Genomic DNA, 26,515 nt, shown 5'->3' on the forward strand with positions numbered 1-26,515 from the left:
AGAGGACTGTGCCCAGCACAGCACCCATTCACAGCTAACCCAAGGGATGTAAACAAGAAAGAAACAATGTGTCTTGAGATACTGCTCTTAAAATGCTTCAGAGCAAAAGGAATTACAAATTTGGGGTTGAGGAGTGAAGGGGGGCCAAAAATCTCAGATCTGGGTATTTCAAGAAAATGATAATCAAATAGTGCATTTAAACACAGTCCAGTACAGTTATGTTGTAAGAAACCAATTAACCTTCTTTCAAGTATCATAGGATCTAAGGAGTCATTAAATCAATTAAATTAATTAATAATATTCATATGATATATTAAATCAATTAATAATATGATACTTCATGCTAGTTCATCAGGTGCTATCAGTAGCACACTGTGTTCTACCACAGATCCTTTCCCACTTCACTGCAGACCAATATTGAGTATCAACATCTTTGTCGTTTGGGTTATATAAAATTGTAATCCAATGTCACTAACACTGACTAAAAGTTATAGACAGTAGTAACTACAAAAAAATTATAGAACCACTATAAGCAAAGAAATTGTCACTAAAACAATTACTAAAACAATTAAAGCACTTATTTTACAGCTGCTGTAAAATTACACTTCGGGTGTAAATGGATAATTTCATCTGAGCTCTAGTCACACAGTTGCAGCTTGTTGGTTTACTGTGGGTAACCAGCAATAAATTTATATGATCAAACCCACTGAGACACAACTGAGATCATTTTGATCATGATGCAGAAAAACAGCTAACACAAATTTTATAGCTCTCAATAATCCTGTGTTCTTCACAGACAAGTCATATGAAACTAATAACTGATGATGAAACTTTTTAGTAAGGAAAATCCTTGCCAAAGTGAAGGAAGATGTACTAATTCAGGAAACAATCACAGGGGGAAAAGCCTCCACTAAAAGCATATTATGCCTGAGACTGAAAATAAAGGGACTTCATAGCATGATGTGAAAGCAGAAATACCCATTCAGCAGACAGAAAGTGTGAGTTGCCTTCCCAGCAGCACAGGTCATATTCCCCAAAACCAGAGGGAAGGCTTGTCCCTGGCTGTATGTTGGTCCAGGACTGCCCTCCTCCCTGCTTGTTCCTTACACCCATGCTGACAATACCCAGCTCAGCATAACTGAGAGGTGGCAAAGCACACCCACAGTATCTCTGGAAGCAACAGCTAGTTATATATGTGTGTTTATCTATATATGTATATATATGTAGATGAATGTGCCACTGAGCCAAAGTGGCACAGTGCCCTGCTCACGGCCATCCCACCAACTCTGGAACCACAGGCAATCCTTCCCGTGCCTGCTGTGCCATCCATCACAGATCTCCATGCTGCATTGCACAGCATGACATGGGCTCCTCCCACTCCACAGCTTAGTAAAGTACTACCCTCAACACTTCTCAAAAGCATCAAAAAGTTAATTGTAGGAAAGAGTTAAAAAGGCCTGAACACAGAGCTTTGGAGAAGTTTGTGCTTTAGTGATAAGATTTTGGCCATCTCCTTTCAAACCACTGATGTCTCTCACACTGAGTTACCATGATGCCAATTTGACTTCTTTTTTCTTCAATTCTGCATGCCAAAATCAGTATCATAGCAGTGGCTATAATTCTCTTTCTCACATCGTATACTTGCAGTCGCACTCCATGAGCTGGGAAACCAAATAAGAAACCACAGAAAAAACTGTTTCATTGCCAAATTGGAAGGGCACTAGTAAAAAAAAATTCTTGAAACTATCACGTTAAAAACAGACTTTCAAAAGCCTTAGAAACTTCGGGTCAGTGACTAGACTACAGATGCTAATCCAAAATTTGAGTCAGCTTCTGAAGCAACCAAAATATGTCCATGCCTATCAGACTTCCAGGACCACACTCCTTCTTCCCCTGTTCTCCCCATAAAGGCACATATTCCTGCCCACTTTCGTGTCTAATACCTTGGCCCCATTCCCAGAGCAGTGGGTGATATCCTCCTTCCACTCTTTAGAGACGTGACACAGAATCCAGCTGCAACTACACTGAGATTTGGCTACAAATACCATGTGCAGCATATCAGTTGCTGGAGCTTTCATTCTGACATACAAAGCAGTGAGTTATGATAGCAAAATAAATAAAAGATTACACAATGGTAAAACCTACTGACTTCCTTACAGAATTTTGCAAGCTTCAAGTGAATGCTGCAAAGTACTTTGTAAAGGAGAATCACTGTAGAAGTCATAAAAAAAGAAAACGGACAGGGATTGTGATGATAGGACCACTTCCTTTGTCACACTGGCCATAGTTTTAAGATCTGAGAAACAGAAAGTTCTATTCTAGGAATAAAACCCTAGCGTTCAACAAGAAGATTTTCCAAGCTTTGTGACATTCAGATACCTAGCTACCCTTAAAAACAATGTGAATTTTATAGTCATTAATTCCTACCTAGCTTTGTAACACATGAACTCTATCTATGCTGCTCATTACAAGAATCAGTTCACCTGTATGCTACCAAATCAAATTTCAATAACACCTACTTTAATTTCATTAGACTTTGAGGGGCTGTGAAAAATATTTTAGCTGTGAAGAAGCCAGAGGAAATCTTGCTAACTCTCATGTTAGAAATATCCCCAAACAATATGCCAAAAGATTTGCTTCCTAATTGTGCTATGCAGTTCCTTTGATTGGCAGCTGTCTCCTTCTCTGCCATTTCAGCCCATCCCAAGAGTAAAATTCACTTTTCCTGAATCAGTTGTCCCATGACACTCACAGGAGGTTCAGCAGCAGCAGTACGAGCACAGCTGTAAAACATCTGGTACACAGGTGTATGAAATGGCATTTGCTTGTTGTCTGGCTAGTCACCACAAATTTTTTGGAAAGATAACAAACAGTTATTGTGCAGAAAGACAGATAGTACTGTTGTGCTCACTATTGTAAGTTACATTTATCTTCAGTTGTGTAATCTCCAGGACAAGGCAGAAGAATAAAATGCTAAGAAAGAGAAATTTTATGGAAGTCAAGCATGGTCCTTCACATTAGTACTGATCATCCAGATTGGATCCAGGTTTATTTCCAAGTAGCAAGTGGATGGGGCTGGAAGGCACACTTTAAATAAATCCTCTGACACTGTTTGAAATGGAAAGGGAGCAAATGCTTTCCTTCGCCAGCTTGAACTTACAAGTTAATGCCAGCAACATTACAAACATTAATCTTAAATATAGCACCAACGACAGACTAAACACAAACCTCTACAAAAGAAGTAAGGCTGTATAAAAGCAAATTTGACATACAAAAGGCAGTTTACACAGGGCAAAGAAGAAAATGTATTGCTTTCCGCATAAGACATTAAATATTTGGAAAAAATACATTAAAAATGCTATAAATGTCACATTTGCCAAAGGTGTTGATTGGAGAAAATTGTACTATTTTAAGTAGAACTCTAGCTCAAGAGTTCTACTTAAAATAGTACAAGACAGACCTACATGGCAAAACTGAGGAGGTAACTCATGCCCAATGCCTACCACGAGCATGCAGGCACACGTGTGAGTTCTAACACAACAGGTGAAACATTAGCAATGAGATTTTAGCATGGACTGATTAAGCCACATTCAGAATTCCTCAACAGCTTGCACTACAACTGGAAGCTGCATCTTCATCACTGGCACCACTTGGGTATGCCTTTGCTTACTTACAGTACAAACATCTTAGATTATTCCTCATGTATCGGCAACGGACGTACGGTGGCTTGTGCTGTGGGCAAATGGAAGCAGTGCCTGCTACACTCCTCTTCATTCCCCACTAATCCATAAACTCGATGAAACTTGATGAGACTCTGCTGGCACTAGGGCTCTTCCTACCTGAACCAAGTTTTCAAACAGCAGTCCAAGGAACAGTCTCTGATTTACAGTCTATTAAACATAAATGACCTGAATTTATGTTGCAAGCTGAATCAACATCATGATTCAGCTTGCAAACTCAGTGTCCTTACCATTGCAGAGCTCTCAATTTTCCTCTGCTCTTAGCCTCTTTCTGTTAAGAAAGAGAATATTCTACAGCAATACAACAGCAAACCCTCAACGTGGGCAATGAACACAGCAAGAACAACCGTGCAATCCAATCCAACTACCCAAGCAATGTTGAAACCAGAAAACACTGAATGGACTGTTCCATGCACTGTAATACACACAAAAAAGAAAAGTTTACTTTTTCTTTCTATGTTAACTTCAGAAAGTTTTCTCCCCAAAAGAAAAGGCTCATCACATCTCTCAAAAGCCTACAGTTACTGAAATGAAATGGAACAAGAATGATCAGATAGATAATCATGAAGACAGGAAACATGAGACAGGCATTTTAGAAGGAAGGGCAAGTCTTTACTCTAAATCAAAGCTTGCCCAATGTTTCCAGCACCAAAAAGGATTGGCAGCATTAGGTGATAGGTACTTTGGCAGAGATAAAACTGACAATGTGAAATGAAATATGTGTAGGTTATTAAAACAGTGAGCTTTGCTGGCAGCTGGGTTTTATTGAAATTCTAATCTAGTTTCCAAGAAGAATTCATATTTGGAATTAGAAAGGAATGCCTCATCTATTGGCAGGAGCTTTAAGGCCCACTTAATTAGTCCTGAAAACGAATGGGTGCAGTATTTTTCTTTAACTGATGTTATGCAAATGCATGCATGTTTCAGTTCACCCGTGCTTCTCCAGACTTCATACTTCTCTATCCTTGCCATTACGGCAGCTGGAGTCAGTGAGCAAGTATCTCCCATTCTGATACTCAAAAAGCAATTCAACTGTATCCATAACTCTTTATTTACAGTGACTGCATTCTCCATTGAGTTATCAGTACAGGACCAAACCCTCTGAGCATGTTATTGGCAACTTTTTGATTCAAAAAGTAAAGATCTACTAGGAGAAGTGAATCTACTTTTCGTCCTCTGTTGCTAATGTGGGAAAGGTGCCACTCCAAACACTTCCAAAACAGATGAAAGATAACAAAAACCTTTCTTTTTGCTTAAGACATATGAAAAATCTGAGATATTACCAACAGTGCTGAATCAGCAGCTACCTTTACCTTTTGATAATCCATAAAGGACAGCCTTCAAAATAAGAAATAAAGACCTGAAAAAGACCTAGTTTTGCTAAATAAGCGTCAAGGAGTCAGAGGCAATATTCCATGAGCATCAATATACCCTAATGCATCATCTACACTGTAGCAACATTTCATAAGCTATTTCAAAAACAGGCTTTGCAGCTGCTTGGCCTGGAGAGTGTATCATGGGATCAGTACACCAAACAAAAGCAAAACAAATACCTCAGATGCTGCTAAATTTTCTGCTGGAAAAGAAGATTTTGTTCTCAGTTTTGTTAAGAGATTGACAGATCCCTCTAAAGGATTGCAGATAAGCAGCTAAACTTTAAGTTACAACATTTAAGGTGGATTATCAAGCTGTTTACGGGCTTCTTTTTTCTAGTTACCATAACTTTTTATTATTTCATTAAAAGTAAGTGAAAACCCAAACCAACAATTTACACCATTCCTATGTTCAAGACCATGTGAACATCAGGGAGTGGGAAGAGTTCACCTGTGTATATTAACATAAACAGCTTGGAAAACAGTACTGAAGAATAGATACTCAAATGTAACAAAATTTAACACAACTCTGCATTTCTCACTTAAGTACAGGGCAGGAAAGGGACCAAAGTCACCATTCTGCCCAGGGGCTCCATCTCCTCTCTGGAAGGAGAGGACTGCAGCTGGCAGAGGATGAGGTTGCCCCTAGGCACAGGTACACGCACTCATGTGCAGACTGCAGCCCTGCCCTTGCTCATCCACGGCCAAGTGGATGGTCCTTTGGGAATCCAGAAGCTTTGTCTTGGCTCTGTGTAAGCTAACTTGGGACTGGCCATCCTTCTCTGAGTGATAAACTTGATTTTGTATACACACTCAGGTCAGTAGCTTTCTAATATCTGCACAGTTGTGGCATCTGCCAGTTAACACGTGTGTCACTAAATGTTCCCTGCGTATTAAGTGGTTTTCTGTTCCTATGGAAATGTTTTGGAATAAATATAACAAGCTTCAACATCTCAAAGGATTTTAAGACTTGGGTTGCACTGTCATTCAAACAAGGCCTCAAGTGGCATGTACTGCTGCTAGCAGTACTAGCTTGATTTCCACAAAAGTCAGGTAATTTCCCAGTTGTGTTGTTTTTGATGGACAATTTCCTTCTCATCTGAGTACAAGGATTGTACCTAACTTGTGGCTCCTCTGCGACGCGTCAGAAAATTAGTGACGAAAAGCACTATGAAAGACACAGCGTGTCACTGCAAATGTAGCACACGATAGCCTATCAAATGGGAAGAATGGCACTGCAGATTGATTTTGAATAGCGCATTTGGGAGTTGCTGAGGATGTCCACTGTGCAGTAAACATCTACTGCCTGACATCTCGCTCGTCTGCCACTGGCAACAGATTTTGTGTCCATTAATGAACAACTTCCAAAACATACTTTTTGTAGCCTTTATCTAAGGGTATGTGAAGTAACTTGTGATATAAATTAAATACACTCTTCAAAATATGCAGCCCCTCCCAAAGCAGTCTCCCTAATGTAAGGTCATTTCTGACGTAACTTATTTATCTTTCATGAATGCCTCAAGACATAAGTAGGTACACTAAGAAATCAACAACCACTTTTACAATTAGGTAATTGAGACTGCAAATTGAAGTTAATATCCTCGATTCCTGGCTATCAGCTGAAGGCATTATTCAGGAGATGCTTGATCCAAAGGGAATGGATGAGAAAGACTGAAAAACTGCTAAATGTGCATGTGGCATTCAAATGAACACAGAAACGTCTTTCAGAAGAGAAGTAAGACATTGTTTGGAAAATTATTACGTATTTTGGTTAATGGAGAGGTAAAAAAGAATTATTAAATAGAAAAAAATGAAACTTTTGAAGTCTATCAGCTGGAAGGAAAAATAAACATTGAGAGCACAGCTTCGGAGACAAGATAGAAAATAATATGCCACCTATGAAATTATAGACAAAATGGGCAAGTAAGAAAGGGGCCTCTCACAGCAAGAGAAACAACCAGATGCTGTGAATCACAGCGACTCTCAGATGCCAACAGGGTGGAGAGCCAGAAGACTATTTTATACCAAAGGGTATAAAATAAAACACCACATCTAAAACCAACACTCGGTGCCTACTCCACGCACATTCGTCTTGGTTCCTGCACAGGCGTGTCTTGGTGCTTGGGAGTACGTGGCAATGACAGCCAGATTGACTGAAAATTAGCTTATCTTCCCATCCTAATTTTGCTTCAAGATTTGCTGAACTGTTGCAACACTATTTTTTATATCTAGGAAAGCTATTTATTCTTTGAAGGACGTGTGGGAAAACAGCACAAGGAGAAGAAACAAGTATTGTGAGGCGAAGGAGAGGGACTGGAAAAAATATGTCCCGTGCAAACAGGGATGGTACCAAAGCCACTTGGGAAAACATAGCAGGAAGCAGAGAAAAACACTAGCTGGCCTTACAGACAGATCCCTTCAGCAAAATGCAAAGAACAGCAGCACATGACTTCAGAAGATAATTGCTAAAAGACAGAAACAATGAAGCAGCAGTAATGATATTATAGAGTCCTTATACCTCTCTGAGGCCTGAGAACAAATACCATCTCTAATGTAGTACAAGCAACATCCATCTCAGTAGCCTGAATGTCAGAAACAATTCTGCCCTTGTATCTGTGAACTAGAAGAAATTCCCATTTTGAAAACCTCGAAGTCTAAACAGCCAAAGCAAGCAAGGAAAGAATATAAAGATGTTGAGGGTTTCTGAAAACTGCTTTTTTAAAGCAGCACTAAAGAGCTACTTATTAAGAATTTATTCTATGCATCTTAAAAGCCATTCTCAATAGAATTAAGAATCAATATGTCATTGCATCCAAAGCTAGATAATTTTAAATTTAATTAATCTTTTCTTCCATGGAAATTATATAGAGCTGTTAGAATTATGCAGGGTGGAAAATAACATTATTTAGAGGTTGTGAAAAGGCAGAAACACTTGATTGCTTCCCCCCCCCCCCCCTTTTTTTTTTTTTGAAATTGTTTTCTTCATTATTTCTACAGATTTTAAAAAAATGAATTTCAGCAGCTGACTTCCTCTGAAAGTCTATTCCTTCTATAGTTTCTTTCACAGTTGGCCTGAAGTGCATCACAGGATACACAAAACAGAAAAAGAATGGATCCAAGATGCATTTACCTTAAACAGGCATGTCCTTTCCCATTTTACCTTTGAACACAAAAACGTCAGTTAGTTCTTAACTTCGGGGTTTTTTCCATAAAACCACAAAAATCTTTTAACTTTTATTTTCTGTTGGTTTAAAACAGCTCCTGCAACTTCATTCATCATTTGTAAGAAACTGCTGTCCTATAGCAGCTGCTTCTAACACTTCCTCAGTAGAGTAGATTTATCTTTTGAAGTTCTCACTGCAGTAAGTTGCATCAGACTTACTACGCACATGGAACAAATCTAATACAAACTATTTGGCAATGCTTCCCCATGACCTGCACTAATGATGAACATACTAACTCATCTATTTAGAAAAGCAGACCTAACCATGGCTTCAAAAAGAGAACAGATTTGGATTGTCTTCCTCTGAATATCTGGAGGTTTCTCCCAATTTACAAACAAGTGTAGCAATTTCAATTTCATGTGGTCCTGTAGGTAATTTTACCTAATGCAGAATGACACCCTAATGCAACATAACCAACAGCACTGGCCCAGACAAGAGAGATCTTTACACTTCAGTTAAAATGGATTTAGGTGAAGGTTAAGCAGTGTATTAATGAATTAAAGAAAATGTATTTTATGCACTTGGCGACCTTTCCTCCAAACTTTCCTTTAATTCGTCAACTTTTTTGAGAACTTTACCCACAAGAAATCCTTGAGGCTTCACACAAAGTGCCTTTCTATTTCCTTTTTGTTAGTTTTCACTAAACCTTACCAGAGGGCAAAGTACAATTTACCAAAACAATTTTTAAAAGTGGAAGCTCATTCTGTGGCAAAGGCTAAATTATGTCTTCCAAGAATCACATTTGGCAGGAGTCTTAATACAGCAGACTGCTTTGGTTTCCAGAGGTTACGTCTGAATTAAGAGAGAGCCAGCAACACCAGCCCATAAACAGAACACAACACGTGAAGGAGAGCTGGAGCAGAGAGCTGAAGATCATGAAAAGTTCATGACTTTCTGAGAATAAATTTAGGATGTAAAAGCTGCTTACTGCTCAAGCAAGTACCATGAAGAACACACCTTTAATTCAGTACATTCCCTGGCTCTCTCATGCCTGGAGAAGCCAGAAGTCTTCTGATTGATCTCCCTCCCCGCCCTCTATCCTTTTTGACAAGCCTGGAAGAACAAGACATAGTGACACTAATGCAAAGGGATGTAACACTTCATCCTCAAGGACTGAAATGTGGATTTGAGTGGCACAGTGATGGGGCCAGCAAGTGTCCCCTTTACAACTACACAGGCAGAAGAAAGGAGTTAACAGCGCACATTTTGAGGGTATTCACGCTGCTGCTCTTCTGCACAGGTGTTGCTGGCACCTGGAAACACCTCCATTCGTCAGATGAACTCAGGACCATTGGCATGTGCATTTTGAAATTCTGACCACACAGAAAAATCCCATATTTGGATACATACACTTTTCAGTCCATGACCTATCCAGAGAACAGCATGTATGTGGTTACTGGGTTGGTTTTTTTGTTTTGTTTTGTTTTGTTTGTTTGGCTTTTTTTTTGTGTGTGTGTGTGGGGGGGGGGTGGGGTTGTCTGTTCGTTTGTTTTTTAAAAAATATACAACTTCCTCTTGGCTGGATCTCTAAAGTTGTAAATCACACATTCTATGTTTAATGTATGCCATAATCTCATTTGCCATTTTGTTTCCATAAAATGTTAAGTTTTATGGTGCCAACAACATAGCTAAATTCTCTCCATTTAAATAAAGCCCTCTAATTGCAATTTATTCTCATGTATAACCTGAGCTGAAACCGAAAACTATTTCTATTTGAAGGACCAGAAAGAATATTCTTAATTTCTGCAATGCAATGATTCAATTTTTTTTCCTCCACTAGCTTTTCTGCTTCCCAAACCGGACACATTCCATCCTTTATGTCAAAAGTGTCAAAATAGAAACTGCCCCCAGATGCCAAAACAGCTCCCAGAAGGAAAAAAGAGAGAAATAAAGGAGGGGTGAAAAAAAAAAAAAAAAAAAAGAGAGAGAGAGAGGGAGAGAGAGAGAAGGAAAAGGTGGGAAAAAAAGGAGGAAAAAGATTAGACTTTTGACCACTATAATGCACTATAATGCACTATATGATGGTCATCTATGCAATCATATCAATTTGCTGCAATGATATGTGCTAAAACTGAACACAACAAAGGCGTGGCTTAATGCGTAAAAAAATGCATACATTTTCAATGCAGTCCACAATCCAAACAAAATGTGGGTAAACAACAGAATGATGATTCCTAATACTCTCAACTGTCAGCAGAAATGTCCCCAGTTATAGAGAGATTTTCTACAAATACCTGATGATCAAACTAAAAGCATCTTTCTATCAACAAATTCATTCCCACAATTTACATTTTTCTGTACTTATACGGAAATTCTTCTTACATCACATGATGACTGCTCCATTCATTGCACTCCACTTCCAACAATAACATTATGAATTAAGTCAAACATGTATAAACTGCCTTTTCAAACAAGGAAAACTGCCCTTTCAACATAAATACACAGAAATCCTTAAAATGCTTTCAAGAAGAAAGAGATACCACTCAAAAAAATGCTGGTCAACGGCAAAGATGAATAGGAACTGATCAGTATAGCAAATACATTTCCTCTGGATACTGACACAGTGCATACAAGAGCAGGAATACTCTCTGTTGTGGCTGGGTTTGAATGGACATTTACAAAAGGTTCAACAAGGCCAGGTGCTGAATCCTACACTTGGATCACAGCTGCCCCAGGCAGGGCTAAAGGCTGGGAGAACAGCTGCTGGAAAGCTGCCCAACAGAGAAGGACCTGGGGATGCTGGTCAGCATCAGCTGAACATGAGCCAGAGTGTGCCCAGGTGGCCAAGAAGGCCAATGGCATCCTGGCCTGGATCAGCCATGGTGTGGCCAGCAGGAGCAGGACAGGGATTATTCCCCTGTAGTGAGTCCCCACCTCGAGTGCTGTGTCCAGTTCCAGGTCTCTCACTGTAAGAAGGACATCGAGGTGTTGGAGTGAGTCCAGAGAAGGGCAACAGAGCTGGTGAAGGCTCTGGAGCACAAGACTGATGAGTGACCAAAGGGAGCTGGGGGTGTTTAATCTGGAGGAGACTCAGGGATGACCTTACTGCTCTCCACAACGCCCTGAAAGGAGGATGTAGCCAGGTGGGGGTTGGCCTCTTCTCCCCAGGCAATCAGCAACAGGATGAGAGGATGTAGCCTCAAGCTGCACCAGGGGAGGTTCAGTTTGGATATTAGGAGGAATTTCTTCACAGAAAGGGTGATTAGATACTGGATTTGGCTTCCCAGGGAGGTGGTGGAGTCACCGTCCCTGGAGATCTTTAAGAAAAGACTGAAAGTGGCCCTCAGTGCCATGGTATAGTTGACAAGGTGGTGTTTGGTCACAGGTTGAAATCTATGATCTCAGAAATTTTTTCCAAACTAATTGGTTCTGTGATTCTGTGAAAGCAGGAGCACTATTTATAATATCAATGTCCTTTCAAACAGACACATATCCTGCACAGTAGTAACACTCTTGGAAACCAGAAACTGGATCTGAACCAAAACCATGAGCTGGATGGTGAGAAAAATCTGCAGGACAGCCTCCTGAGCAACCACCGGCCAAATGAAGCCTGGAGATGGTCACAAGGGAACTCTACTGTGAGCAGGGAAATCAGGCATTTATAATCTCATAATATGAAGAGCACTGCATATAAGATACCGAACTAGCTTTTGTTTTCCAGCAAAATAACCACAGACCCCTGTATTTTGGCCTATTTCATGAATCAAAGAAAAGTAAAAGTCACAGTTTTGTCATACAGCTTCCTGGTACAAACTCTTAGATGAGCAGTTCACCTCTGAGCCCCAGCAGTTTTTGAGAGCTGTGCAAATGCAACAACTTCCGAGCAGCAAGAGGCAAGTGTTGCAAATGGAACTGGGAAAAAACAACTCAGTGTTATCACCTACGTGATGTTTACTACTTCTTTTCTGTGCATTTGTCATATTATGTTATGAATAGCATCACCTAAATGAAAAAGAAGTGTAATATAAATGAACACCACTGAGATTCCACAGTTTCAGGTATCCCCAAGTACAATTCTCCATCAGTACTTCAGCTCCTCACAGCAGACTGAAAATAAAGAGCCAAGCAGGAACTCTTAAGTGGTGTTGAATTTCATGCTGTTTTGTGAAAAAATATAAGTGAAAAGTAAAATCAAAGGAGATTTATTTTCAGTTATCTAAGTTAATATTAAAAAGGACTAGAAACAGTACAACAGGCTTCTACAGGTGACAAATTGTCATAGTTCTTCCAGCCTCAGTCTACTGGTTGTTTTTATTGAGTGAGCAAGTAACAAAACCAGATCATCTCAGTGTAAGAGCTTACTGATGATTTACTAAAAGACAAACACATTTTCTACATTTCTCTGCTGCTTTTGCTTATGGTATGCTCATTTGATTGCAACACTGAAACCAGAAGACTACCTCCAGACACACTTGATATTCAGTATTTGTAGAGTGTTACCCTGGTAGGTGCCTTACAGGACAGGTAAGATTTGCCACTTCAGTGAGAGTTATTATGCAATCCTTTCCCTTCCAACACTGCAGCTCCTCATCGACACATACCCAGCGTCCTGGGTTTTATAGACCGCTTTTGATGATAAAACCAGAATTTAAGGAGAATCAGAACAAGGTTTTCTGAAGATTGCAGGGGATAAAAATGATATTTCTGTGACTGCCACAAGCCTCCATATGTTTAATCATTGATGTGTTGGTTGCTACATGATGATTGAAACTTAGTATCTTTATGCCACTTTGCATATTTGTAAAAACAAGAAACAGTTGATTTGGACTCAAACACCCTTTTAAAATTGCTACAGACATGTAGTCTCCAACTAAAAAAAGTGAAGTAAAAACCTGTAAGAAAGTGACATGAAAAAATAGCCCCTGAGCGGCTGTGCAGAAAAGGAACCATGACCTGATTACCTAATTCTCACTACTTTGCCTGAAAGCATGTACTCCAAAGTTAACTTTAGATTTCAGAGCATTGCTGAGCTTGAAGTAGGACAGCTCATGCAGAACTTTAACATTTCTAAAACACCTTCTTTCCAATGGCAACATTGCTATATAAGACTAAATAGCTCATTCTGAATTTCTTCATGTTACTGCCTTTTCTTATTAAGCCTAAAGCCCAGCCCCTTATGTTGTCTAAAGAAACACGGTTATTAAACAAAGATGCTGTGGTCAGGCACCCCAGCCTAAAATATAATGCAATTAAAGAATTTTATCTTCTGAAAATATGGAGACCCTAGAGAGAAACTGTTTAGCCTACTAGCTCCAAACTTCGACATGTTATTAAAAAACATTATTAAAAATGTGAACCCAGTTAAAAAAAAAATGTTCCATTTGTATCAGACCTTTTTATTTGACTTCAAGAAAAGCTGCATGTCCAGCTGCCAGGCACTAAACTGTAAAGCGTCAAGTGCTGGTATAGCTATCATGGGATTATCATCCACAGGATGGTTATGGAGGTAAGTGTCAGAATTATCTCAAAGAAGCCAAACTTTGCTGGAAAAGTGAACACACTCCCATCTGGTGCCACATCTCGGATCTTTTGCAGCTGTCCCAGACAGCACCACTATCCAGTGTCCTTCACTGGGAATACTCTCCTGACACAGCTCCATGCCATGGCCTTGGGTCCTGTCCCTGGCCACCAGAGAGAGGAATTTGTAGCCTGCAATGAAGTTTTTCCCTCAGTCTCCTCTTCTGTTCCTTTCAGAAACCAAGTGATTTCAGCTGCTCCTCATAAGGCTTCTGCTTCACAACCATCACCACCTTCACAGCTCTCTTTGGATGCTCTCTAATAGCTTTATATCCTTTTTTTTTTTTTTAATGTGGCACCCAAAACTGCACACAGGACTTGATGTGAGGCGAAACTGGTCATGGCATTTCATCATTGCATAAGTAAAGAATGCTCTTTCCAAGCAAACCCATTACCACTTATCAAAAACAAGAATCAGTACAAATTCCAGCATTTGTACCTTTTGTATTTTTTTAAAAATAAGGACACAATAAGGAATATCTCAGGAAATACTTTAGGATTTTTATGTGGGCGGGTGGGTGGAGTAGCAGCGTAACTTTATGTTTTAGCATTGTGCACAGAATGTAGGTCAGCCTACTCCAATGGAAACACCCCATGCTGATTCTTCACATTCTTAGACATAAACATCTCATGATTTTGTAGGCCAGGAAATCATGAATTTTATTCATGGTCCTGTCCTGGAATTTTCAGGGTGACCTTGCTATTTGTACCTCTGGACTCCTTATTTAAAAACAAACAAACAAACAAACAAACAAACAAAAAAACCACAAACCAACAAAAACAACCAAAAACCCCCTTAAAATTTTGCTTGTCTAGCAAATTACTAATACATAGAGATAACATGTAAATGTTGAGTATTATAGCTTCTGTAGTCCATGTCACAATGTAATAAATTAGAGAAGCTCAGTTTCTAATTTCTCAGTAAATACTATTTTGTGTATAACAAATGCAGGATGCATTTATTTCAATATAACACAATCTGGAAAATGTCCTTCCTTCCCCATAAAAGCTATTTGTTAAATAATAACAGATATATATTTTACTGTGCAAAAGTATAGCCTATTTTTAACCTCACATTGTCACACAAAGTTTATGGAGAAAATACTTAAAGAAAGGAAATCAGAGTCCATTTCCTGTTTTAACAAGGATAATCCCTTGACCAGAAGGCACAAATATTCATTCCTCTTTAATGTTAATTAGCACACTATTTATTTTATATTTCACAATTTAATGAAAGAAAGCAAGTTGCTGGGAACATTATTAAGTTCAAAACATCTTTCACCTTATTTATCCAGAACTCAATAAAACTCTTCAGTCACAGACTTGCAGCCTCCAGCTAGGTTCCTGCTATTAGCCTTAAATCATTTTTAGAGTTTCAGTAACAGTAAGTTGCCAAGCTCAAACATACAGCTATCTACATCTGCTAAATAGTTTGTCTCACTGGGCAGTCTGGAAAAACACACTCACTTGATCCAAACTGTAAAGTTTTTGCTGCTATCAAGGAATCAATACTTGTAAAATTTGCAAATCAGCATTTGAAAAATGCATCAGCAAGAACGTTGAAAGGACAATTTTTTTTTCCTTTAGGTGGGCATAAGATAGTCTCTCAAAAAAATTGCACATAGACAGGAGTTTTAAAATGTAATTACTCCTTCCCTAATGAATGGCTGAACCTCTAAATTTCCCATTTGCGCCATAGAGAACCTTTTCAGAAACTGTAATTTCTTCAACTGATGAAGCTTATTAGGGTGAACAAACAAAAATAGGGAGCATGAAACATAATTTCAATTTTTCTCTATACAGAGGAACAGCAAAAATCTGGAAGTGACAGGAGTATGGCTGCTACTACCGCACTGAACCACGACAGGCAGCAGTGAAACCCATCCTGCCCCAAAGCAATCAGATTCAGTGACCCCTGTGTCTGGCAGCATCAGCCTCTTCACACAGCAAGTCACCCAAAATATCATGAATGGGGGAAGAGACACCTGGCTGCCCTCTCTAATGCTCTGTAAGTCTGTACATATTCTGTATGGATAGCATAATAAACCCTTAACACCGCTGTTCCAAGGCATCCCATAAACAGATTTTTGTGCTCTTCACATTGGATCACAGTCCACATCTACCAGGCTGATTGAATGAGCTCTTCACCAAACCCATTCACCTGCACTGGACGCATCAGGTGTGCTAACCAGCACGGTCAGAGCTGTAGGCTGGGACCAGGGTGGGCAGGCAGCACTGCTGCACCGCAGAGAAGCTGCCACGATTCACCCACCTGCTTCCCTCTTTGCCCTGCAGAACACCCAGCAAGAGGCACGCACTTCACTGCTCAAACTTGCACGTGCCTGCATTTCCACTGCAACATCCCTATTTCTTGTCTGAAATCATGCATAAAATCCAAGTGCAGCTGTCCAAAACTGGTGCTGGCTTCTGTCCAAATTGCACTTCCCACTTTTAACTGATATATCTTTGTTAAAAGCAAGCCCCAAATGAAGATGTATGTGCATCATTTAAAGAGCCTTACTCTTCATACAGAATATCAGTCTCTTGGTTTTTTCCTTTCTTAACTGATGCAGCCATATCCATTCTTACTGGGGATCCTGGACTGTAAATCAGACAAGGGAATGAAACAGACAGAAGACATACCCAAACTGGTTATGATCACAGGTAGGTCTCACTGAACAGACAGCAAGGATCTTAATGACTCCCAGGCTCCCTGAAGACCTTAAACAAAGGACGCTTTCCCAGAGGTGCGCCTTTGGCTCCACGTGCACTACAGGTGATTCCCATTTGCCTCCGCCGATGGCATCTGCAAGCCTAAGACAGCTGCACCGAGTTCATTAAAGACAAATTGTCAGCTCTGATGAGGGCAAGACATTCACAACCGCAATGTACAAAACTGTTTCAGAGCATAATGAGTTCTCTTGGTTCCAGCATCGCTTAAACTTGTCCGCACTAGCCAGGCACTACCCGTGATCGGTGAATCCCTGCTGCCTGGGCTGGTGTGTCGAGTCAGCTCATCTCAACCGAAAACATGTGCTCAAGCCCTTGTGATCCTGGCGTACCAGCCTGGGAAATGCCTCTGCCGCTGCTCTGATCCACCATACCTTCCATGCCCTTTCACATGCAAAGCAAAGGAAGTTAGGTCAAATTCCCTCAAGAGATGGGAGAGTATCAAAATGCATTTTCAGGGGATCAGTCTGAAATTTCTTCTGGCTAAAGTGAAACACGAAAGTCACCTCTTGTACTTGTAAGTAAGTTTTAAGTTCACCTGTTCAGATAAACTACTTTAGGTTAACACTGACATGTCTAAGAGCTTGAACATCGTGTTACATTTCTACGGATATATTTAATATAAACCCTAAATACACTTGGAAAAGATGACCAAGGAAACCTGATTGATACAAGAAATACACTTGGTTTATTTTTATCACTATAAAGTTAATTTTATTTAAAACCAAATTTAAACAGTTCCATAGAAAAAATTCTCTGACAAGGCTTAAAATATGGTAAGATGGGAAAATAATTTTGGAAAGTAGTGGACACTGGATACAAAGAAATAATTTCACAAGAATCATACTGAAATTGCTTATAACGGAGGTTGTAGTAAGAAGAAAATCTCACCAGAACTAAACATTAAATAGCTTACCAAACCACAGGGTCTATTTTCTTCTTCGATACGTTATCTAGTCATTTCATCCTGTCCCATAAAACCAGGTTTTTCTTCAACAATTCAGTTCACTGATTTCACACACACACCCCTACAAAACTTCTTTTTTATCCTCAGTAGAAAACAAATGAAAACCATTCATTCATTTCTCTGACTACAAGTGCTGGCCCTCAAGGAATATATGGTTAGGTGGAATAAAGCAATAATAAGCTACAAATTTAATCTAGCCAGAAATGGGACATGGTCTTTCATTCAGAAGAGGCAATATATGGTACATTATTATGATTGCTTACTAGCAAACAAACAGCAGTGACAGCATGAACTATACAGAATCTAAGTGTCTTGCCTTTATTATCTACTAAGATATGGCAGAGGAGAAAGAGAAGGTTTGTGGGATTTTTTTGAGGTGTTGTTTCAGGCTGTAAGAGTGTATTTTAACACATGCCTGTGTCACAGCCACGGCATGGAGGTACAGTGATCCAAAGCAATGCATATTTACTATGTATTTCCAACAAGCACTGGCTTATACATATCAGTTTAAAACGGGTGAAGTGAACAGTAAATGCATGGACTATACGGAAATTTCTCTCGTTTAAATACATTCTTTTTTATTCAATTTCAAAAGTTACAGAAATGATAATGATATTTTCAAGCTAGCTAAACTCTACTCTTTTCCTCTTTAATTAAAAAAAATCCTTAGTCATCAGCAAGGCATGTTCTGCTCTCCTGTAACTACATTCATTACTCACATGACTTCTCCCTGCCCAGATCTGAGGTCATGTCATTGTTTTAACTAATGCTTTTGGAACACCTTCAAAGCTCTTTAACCCTTGTGGCTTTTATGTCAGTGATCTCTTCCAGCTCTCCACGCACATCTTGGATGTGTCTTCAAATCATTTCACAGCTATCTCCTCCCATCAGTACAACTCACAGTTTTTTTCCTTTCCAGTCAATCCCATCTTTCCAATCCTGCCCTCAATCTTCTATTCCCACCTTCTGATCACAAATGGCCAGAGCCATCTTTGAATCTTAACTGCCTCATAGTCCATGCACCTGGGATGTTTGCAAAGGCAAACCATTCCATTATAATCTACAACTTTTTCCTCAGCCCTTCAGCTAAATCATTCACTTAGGACTATTTCTGCCTCACCTACAGAGACCCTCCCCTCTCTGGCCAGCCCAGTACCATCACAACCACATCATGCAATCCACCAAGGGCCAGAAGAGGATTTTCTGTTATTACACTAACCTCAGCCTACTAACCAACCTCTCAGCCTTTAGCTTTTAGACACAACAAACTGAAGTTGATTGTCCTCACCCTCACTTCCAAGCCATCAATCATACCTACCTGGTCACCCCCGGCCCATCAACCCTATCCTGAATAATTTCTCAGCCTTCCACCAAGTATAACATCAGTCAGCATTTCCAGGTGTGCATAGCTGGTCACTGTACAGGAATGATGCACCCTTTGTAATTCAGAAAACCTCTCTCCCTCATTGGGGTGACACCTACTGTAGTAGATACAAAGCCACATCATTTAACAGAGGGCAGTTTTTCTTATTCTGTTACCAACTTTCATTTAGAACTAAACAATTGTTAACCCACTTTCCTATGTGAGTTGAACTTCATGGCTTTCCTTTACTCTTACTGCTTACACACTTTTTGCAGTTATCTCAAAACCAGCCCACAGAGGCTGTGAGCGCCTAGCTTTCACAATTAGCTGTTCTGAGCACTGCTACAACGCAGCAACTACACAACACCCAAGGCAGGTGCCAAATGTCACATCCCCAGGGACATTTTTTAGACCAAGAGCGGTCAGAATACCTAGCAGAGCTTAAATCCTTGGTAAATAACATAAAATTGAACTGTAAGCTAAATGTTTTACAAAGCAAATATAAACCTCAACATCATTTATGTTTTTGACACATTACCCTGTGTTACACAGATCACCAGAACGAGTTGTGCGATCAAACTACTATTATTCATCTGTTCCATAAAAGCACCTGAGAAAAGTGACAAAATTACAGTTTGGAGACAAACTCAGCATCATGCACCACTGAAAAACTGCAATTTCACTTCAGGTGGCCTGGACTCCAGCTTATGTTCAATAGACACTCTCAAAACTTGTTAAGCTCTTAACCACTAAGAGAGAAGAAATTTATTCAACTGGGAACAATATTTTCCTTCTGAAAGTATTAATAAAAATATTTACTTGTGAGGTCTTTTCCTTCTTACAATATCCAGGTAATATTTTGGCAGGACACTTCTGGATCTCACACACAAGTGACCTAGAGCTTTGTTCCTCCTATACACTGATTACAAACTACTCTGGGTGACCCCAAGAATTCCTTGCAAGGGGATGTAGTTTCAGCACTAGTTCCAGAGACTTGAACTTCTTTCTCTATGAGGAGAAAAATATTTCTGTAATAGGTTGACCTTTCTCTAGATATGTTGATATCTGGAGGATGTCAGTTCATTGTGAGAATTTGGAAGCTGGCCTGACTCCAAAGGCTCCACATATTTTCAGAGTGACCATGCCTGTAATTTTAACCCATTGAAATGAAAGTGCATGGCTGGAGTAGTACATACTTAAAAATCTCACTGTGATTCAGACACAGATTTATTTCCTGCACCAGTCACTTGGTAGCATCACTTCACAAAAGAAAAAGGCCACTTGTTTTACTTCTATGACCTTCCTGCACTCTTGCAACTCACATGAAAAAGAACAATGGAACTGCGGCTGAATGTGAGAAAGCACCAAACTGCTATGGCTTTTTGGGTGGGTGTGGAGAGAAACACACATACTACAAAAAATCTAATAACTCCCCACCCAAGCATTGCTAGTAAATGACCTCACTGGTTTCCTACAGACACTCCAGCAGCTTTCCTGCCATCACTCTGTTAAGCCAAGCAATGATGTCAACAGTCCACCTGTGAGAGTGATGCAGCCCTCTGGGTCATGGTCTCAGAGAACTTGGATAAAAACTGTGCCAGTGTTAATTAAATGCACCTCTTGTTTCACTGCTGATTTCCTCTGATAAGGCTCAGTTCATTTTTCCTGGAAAGACTTCCATGCTGTATGGGAACGGGAGCCAACCATAACACAAACCAAATATTGCTTAGAGAATATGAAGACAACGTGCTAAATATTTAGTTTTTTAAAAATAAAATCACTGTGTGTCAGAGCTGGGATAAATACAAATCTCATTATTTTGCACATGCTAGTGACAAGGCTAAACTACAAATGCTAGGTGCTGCAGATAGTTTATGATCTTTCAGCAGTACTTACCTCTCTCATTTGTAATGCTCTTCCCAATTACAGAGTTAAGAGAACTCTAAGAACTTGCTTTGCTGATAAATTCTGACAGGTTAGAATATGAGAAGTTCACCTGGTAAAATATATGCTTTGAGAATGGAGTTTGACTTTTAATTAGCATCAGAATTATCACTACAACTTCAATGAAAAACAGCATTTTTTCCTGCCATCAGAAAAGCCTTAGTTGTAAGAAGGTTCTGAGCAGCTTAGGTATTAAGGGATCTCTCAATTAATACAATTAGCCAGGAAGAAGTGGAAGGGGAAAAAAAAATATGCTGCTACTTCTTTTTTTCCTATATAAAGAAATACAATCCACTGTCATGACTGGATGTTTTCACCATATGCTGTCACTGGGATTTCTGTAATCCCTCTACTCATAGCATTGACTTCCAGCCACTTTAACCCTTCAGAACATGCCCTTTTTACACTTGCTCTGTTCTTGCAGACATTTTCGGATGGCTTTATTAGTAAGAGAACTGCCAAGGGAAGGCTTTCAGTTTTGAAACTAGACATCAAAAATATTTCTTCTTGCGCAACTTAAAAAGTAACACTAACCCTAAGACTTAGTTGCTGACAGCAATGAGCACAAAAAATATGGAGGTTACAAATTAGAAAAGTGATTTCGAGAATCGTGGTGCAACTATATTATGAAAGTTTGTTTCATGATGATTGCAACTCTCCACAGCGAAAGGCAGCAAGCTGGACCTCTCGCTACAAATTTAAAGAAAGAACTGTGTGGCAACAATGTTAGGATACATTCATATTCATTCATTCATTCTGATTTGTAGCAGTTGTGATGGTTCCAAGAAGTGTTCTGTCCCACATTCCTGAGCATTACATTCCTGAGCATTAGCAATATTTTTCCAAACAACCAATGATCGATGTCCATGTATTTACATTTTTACCTCTTGGGGATCTTATGTTTATACAGTACCTCGCCTACAAACTCTTGGAATACATAACACAGAGTATACTGCCTTCTCAGCTCAGGATATGGGAGAAGCTCCATGGCTAATACTACCTCTCACCAAAGTCAGGCTAACTAACTTAGATGTATTTTTTACACTCTCCTCCAAAAAGTAATCTCATATATAAAATGTCCTTCAAAAGATCTGCATTTTTTTGGTTCTAAATGGACACAGAAAGAGGTAATCCTCAAACTTGTTTGGTTTATACCGCTCCTATGGACAGTTTCTCTGGATTTATGATACCGAACTGCAGCTAGTTTATAGCAAAGCATGCAGGGTGTGACTCATTCAGAAAGCTCAACCCAAGAATATTTCATTCTGACATCTAACAGAATAGCTCCCTCGTGAATTTGAATTAGTTGCTGGCCATTACTCACATGCACTCCTTCTCATAACTCCATGACACACAACTTGCAGTGCAAACTTGAATCCAGGCCATGAAGGAGATACTAGAAGTTCTGACAAATTTTATCCCTGTCACCAGGAACTGTAAGACCAGGAATTTGGTCTTACACAATTTAAATACACAGCTGCGCTCTGCTTCTGGTGGATGTGCATAATGGGGTCATGTGGAAGGAAAGCATATCCCCAAGCCCAGTGACTTAAAGTGACACAGTTTCCTGAACTCCAGGAACCCTCCTGGTCAGAAAGTACTTCCTTCCTCATTTCAAACACTTGATTGTTTCAGAGGGAATTCAAAACAATAGATTAGAAACTTTCAACCTTTCCTAAGTGTACTGCTACGCAAGGAAATCAGGCCGCGCTCTGGGAAGATGAGATAACATTGGGAGAGTACTCTCCGGAAATGCAATGGCTTTTGCGTGCCTTCTCTAGCACCATCCCACGAATCAGCTACACGTTCCTAATAACTCTAGCTATGAGATGTCAGAAGCAGTTCAACTGCTCTTTGGATTAAGGTGTGCGTGGTTGGCAAAAGGCAAGAGCCAATGCACTTCTCAGCTATTTCGATAAGGCCTGTAAGGGAAGAAAGTATCAGGAGCTTCCTAATCTGAGTCTGTACTTGTAAGGACAGGTAGGAAGAAAGGATGATGATGGCCTCTTTTTAGCACCTCATAGTTTAAATTGTCTAAAAAAGGAGAAGGAATGTGCTGTTACTTCTGCAGTTAAAAATTTACCCCTTCCCACCATAACTTACTTTTACAGGACCAGTAGTCATGCTCACAAAGACTGGGAGCAGATCAGGCTCATCAGCTGAAGAGCAATTATTTTAAGCATACTCTATTCCCCAACACAATTCCTTTAATCTAAATACATTTAAATGGTTTGTAATGATGGATAAAAGATTTTAAATTGACAAGCATATCTAACTCGCTATTTACAGGCTGCAATTTGAATAAGAAAAGGTAATGACAAGTAAATACAATTTTCTGCAGCAATAGGGTGCCTAAATACCCCAGACTAACCTAAAAACAACAGCAACAGAAACCAACAGCAAGAGCCATTCTCTCAGACTCGACAGTCAAAGCTCTTATATGACATTGCATTTTCTTGATTATCTTTTCCTATCAACGTAGAGCTACAAGACGTTTGAGGATAAGATTATTAAACAAAAACAAGAACTCACATGGTTCTACACATTATTTTTAGAGGCAAACAGGAAATGCACTCCCCTGTCAAGCTGGGTGAAAGGGGAGTTACCGAGGTGAATACTTTGCACTCACCGTTCCTACCAGAGGGTAGATGAATCCAGCTCCAATGCTGGCTCGCACATCGCTAATTGGCAAAATGAAACCAGTGGGAACACCCTTCCTCTCAGGCTGATGGGAGAGGGATAGGTGAGTTTTTGCCATACAAATGGGAAGATTTCCAAATCCCTAACAAAAAAAAGGGAAAGAAAATTTTTAAAAAAAAAAGTTTTTAAAATCACAGTAAAGGCACATCATGTTTTTGTTTTGTTATCAGTATCTTAAAGAAACCTCTTGTACAGCATGGGCTCTAATGACTTAGTTAGACACCAACTTGAGACCAGGATTTAGAGTCCAAAATTTTCTAAGGATATTAGCCTTCCTGGGGGTAAACACAGATGGTGCTCATTATGCTTTCCTTTGTTTTCAAACAAGACAAAACCTGCATGAGGTGACGGCATCCCTTCACTAATGCCAGTGCACTAGTTACTGGAAATGTGGGAGAAAATCAGGAAAAGTGCCTCAGCAGCTCCCCCCCACCCATTATTTGTCTCCAAGTTATTGATTAATTTTGAGTCAGGCACCTTCCACTCTTCTGTTCAATTTGACAAACAGGGCCAGGAGGAGAGGCAGCATTTCAGGGAATTCTCTCTGCAGCCTGGTGCTGACAATTCCTTAGTGACATTGTGAAAATATTTCCTAATATACTAACATTTAGACTAAAAAATAGATTAGAGGATCACAGTAGGAAAAAGTAAAGGCATGGATTATTTCGCTTCAAGTACACTAAGTAAACCTCTTTTCCATTTAGAAAAATTAAATTAATTCTCAGGAAGTTTGCATTATAGGGTAGATGGCTGCTCCCTTGTCTGACCAAGAACTTCTGTTTGTCTGACCGAGCTGCTGAAGTTTACTCAGGAATTTTTTGTGGAAAAAATACCGTTTCCACTTTCTGACAGAAAGGCTACAGCCACATGTGTGTCCAGAAGCCACTACAAAAAATACATTCACCTCACCACATGGTTTCAAAACTTTACAAACTGTAGCATGTTGCACATGCTTTAGGATAGGTGATCACGTTCTAGTATTCACAACTCCTTGAAAGTAATAGGAAGAGAAAGAAATCGAAAGGTTTTACAAATACTGGGACCTCTGTTATCAATATGCATAGCTGTGCACAGGTCTTACTGTGTTTGCAAACTCTTTTTTGCAGGTACAAACGAACACACGCTAAAATTGGTTACATTTGCTAGCAGCAACCTTTGCAGATAGGCAGTTGTCAGGTTTAAGAGAGTAACCCAAACTGCATAGAAAGTACAGTTTCGTGGACAATCTCAGAAGTATTCTGAACACTGTTCATATCTCACAGGAGATCACTCTCAAGGTTAAAACCATTCTGTTCTATCAAATCTAAACCAATCCATACTGACCTCCACCGTTTACTACCATGGGTAAGCGCCGGCCTTTCAGCAAAGCTTGACCTAACGCTCCAGTCTGAGAACGTTTTACACCCTGCGGTTTCCCCAGACTCACATCCAGCAGGTACCTGCCTGCATAATTCCCTGGCGCTCTTACCTGCCGGCTGTAACGATCGACTTGAGACTGCGCAACAGGAGACAGCTCTATGTCCTGAGCTCCATACACCTTCTGAGCAATGATCCTTATTTTTTCAACAATAGGAAGCTGCAGAGACAAGGAAACAATACAAGGATGAGCATTAGCCAAGAGGAACTACGATCTTGTTTGCTGAGTGAGGTCTCCGAATCTCTCATTTAGATTCATCCTTGCTCAATAGGCTTGCTAAAGCACGACACAAGACACAAAGTAAAGGGCACTGCTGATGGATATGATACGCAGCTACAGGTACGTGAACTAACAGCCGTGATTTCAGCTACCCCATCACTTGGAAGCTGCACAATTTGTGCATTACAGAGTGGACAACATGAGCTTACGCTCGCCTGAAGTGGGGGGAGATAATTACTGCCATCTAGTTATAAGAATAAAGAGATAACCTACACCGCAATCTCCGCTGGGTTAACAGGGATCACTTGACAAAAAAAGTTTCATTTCAGAATAAAGATAACCTACACGAGTCAACATGGCAAGGTAGGAGGCAGCCAGGGAAGGTTCCCCTGAGAAACGAGGAATTGTAGCAGAAAATTCCTGACCCATCGCTGCTCCTTTGATTGTGATTTTGTTTTATTATTTATTATTATTTTTAATGCATAATAACATTTATCCTATCCTTTCTAACATGCATATTTTAACTGTAGCTTTGATATTGTAAAGCACCTTGGACATTTAAAAAAATATAAAAGAATAAAGCTTTCTAGAATTCATTTTGAGACCTCAAGTCACTACGTCCAATCCCAGTCTCCAAGAGTATTCACATCATGTAATTCAGTTCAAACCGAACAAGTTCTGCTTTCACAGCTTCTGTTTGAAGGCAGAGGCAGACTCTCACCTTCAGTCTGCTAGAAAATCCTTGACAGATTTTCAAGAAACAGTTTTTTGCAGTTAGATCAAGCATTTACTTTTTGTGTCATCATTTCCTCTTTCTTTTTGTTTTTAATACCCAGGAGACAGCAATTGTGACTCCTCTGGCCTATTTTAAACAAGCCATTCTCTGACTTCAGTAGTAACAGTATGGTGGAGGAGGGATCTTACCATGAGTTCAGCTAATTCGGTGCTGACTATAGATGGCCAGAGATGTGCACAATATTAAAGGGAATATCTCACCAGTAGCTTATTGCATATTTAATAAACACCACACGTGGAGTAAGTGCTAACCAAAACCTAGAGAGATAACCACTTGGGGAAGAAGACTTGGTAATCTCAAGCAATACAAAAAGCACCTGAACACAAAATAGAAGTGTATCATTTTATTCTAACAAAGGCAAGAACTTAATTAATTTGTGAATAACTAACTCTATCTGGTGCATTTATAGGAAATTCCAGTTAACCACATTTTTGCAATGCCTGCCTGGAAGTAGTTCTTTTTCTGCAAAGATACGTCAGTTGAAGGGTTTGTGTCAGGCTGACCTTCTTTGTATTTATGATTACA

The 26,515-nt window shown here is 39.7% G+C and overlaps 1 protein-coding gene across 2 annotated transcripts in view; it reads right to left on the reverse strand.

The window, feature by feature from the left end:
- The window catches only part of MTHFD1L (methylenetetrahydrofolate dehydrogenase (NADP+ dependent) 1 like), a 145,781-nt gene that overhangs the window by 26,004 nt on the left and 93,262 nt on the right, over positions 1 to 26,515 (reverse strand). For both annotated transcript variants that reach the window (XM_040059706.2, XM_040059707.2), the window contains 2 exons: positions 25,027 to 25,134; positions 23,488 to 23,640 (listed from right to left, as the gene is read on the reverse strand). In XM_040059706.2, the coding sequence (XP_039915640.1) occupies positions 23,488 to 23,640; positions 25,027 to 25,134 (261 nt within the window). The remainder of the gene's footprint in view (positions 1 to 23,487; positions 23,641 to 25,026; positions 25,135 to 26,515) is intronic.

Source organism: Hirundo rustica, chromosome 3 (assembly GCF_015227805.2).
Source record: "Hirundo rustica isolate bHirRus1 chromosome 3, bHirRus1.pri.v3, whole genome shotgun sequence".
NCBI classification, from domain to species: Eukaryota; Metazoa; Chordata; class Aves; order Passeriformes; family Hirundinidae; genus Hirundo; species Hirundo rustica.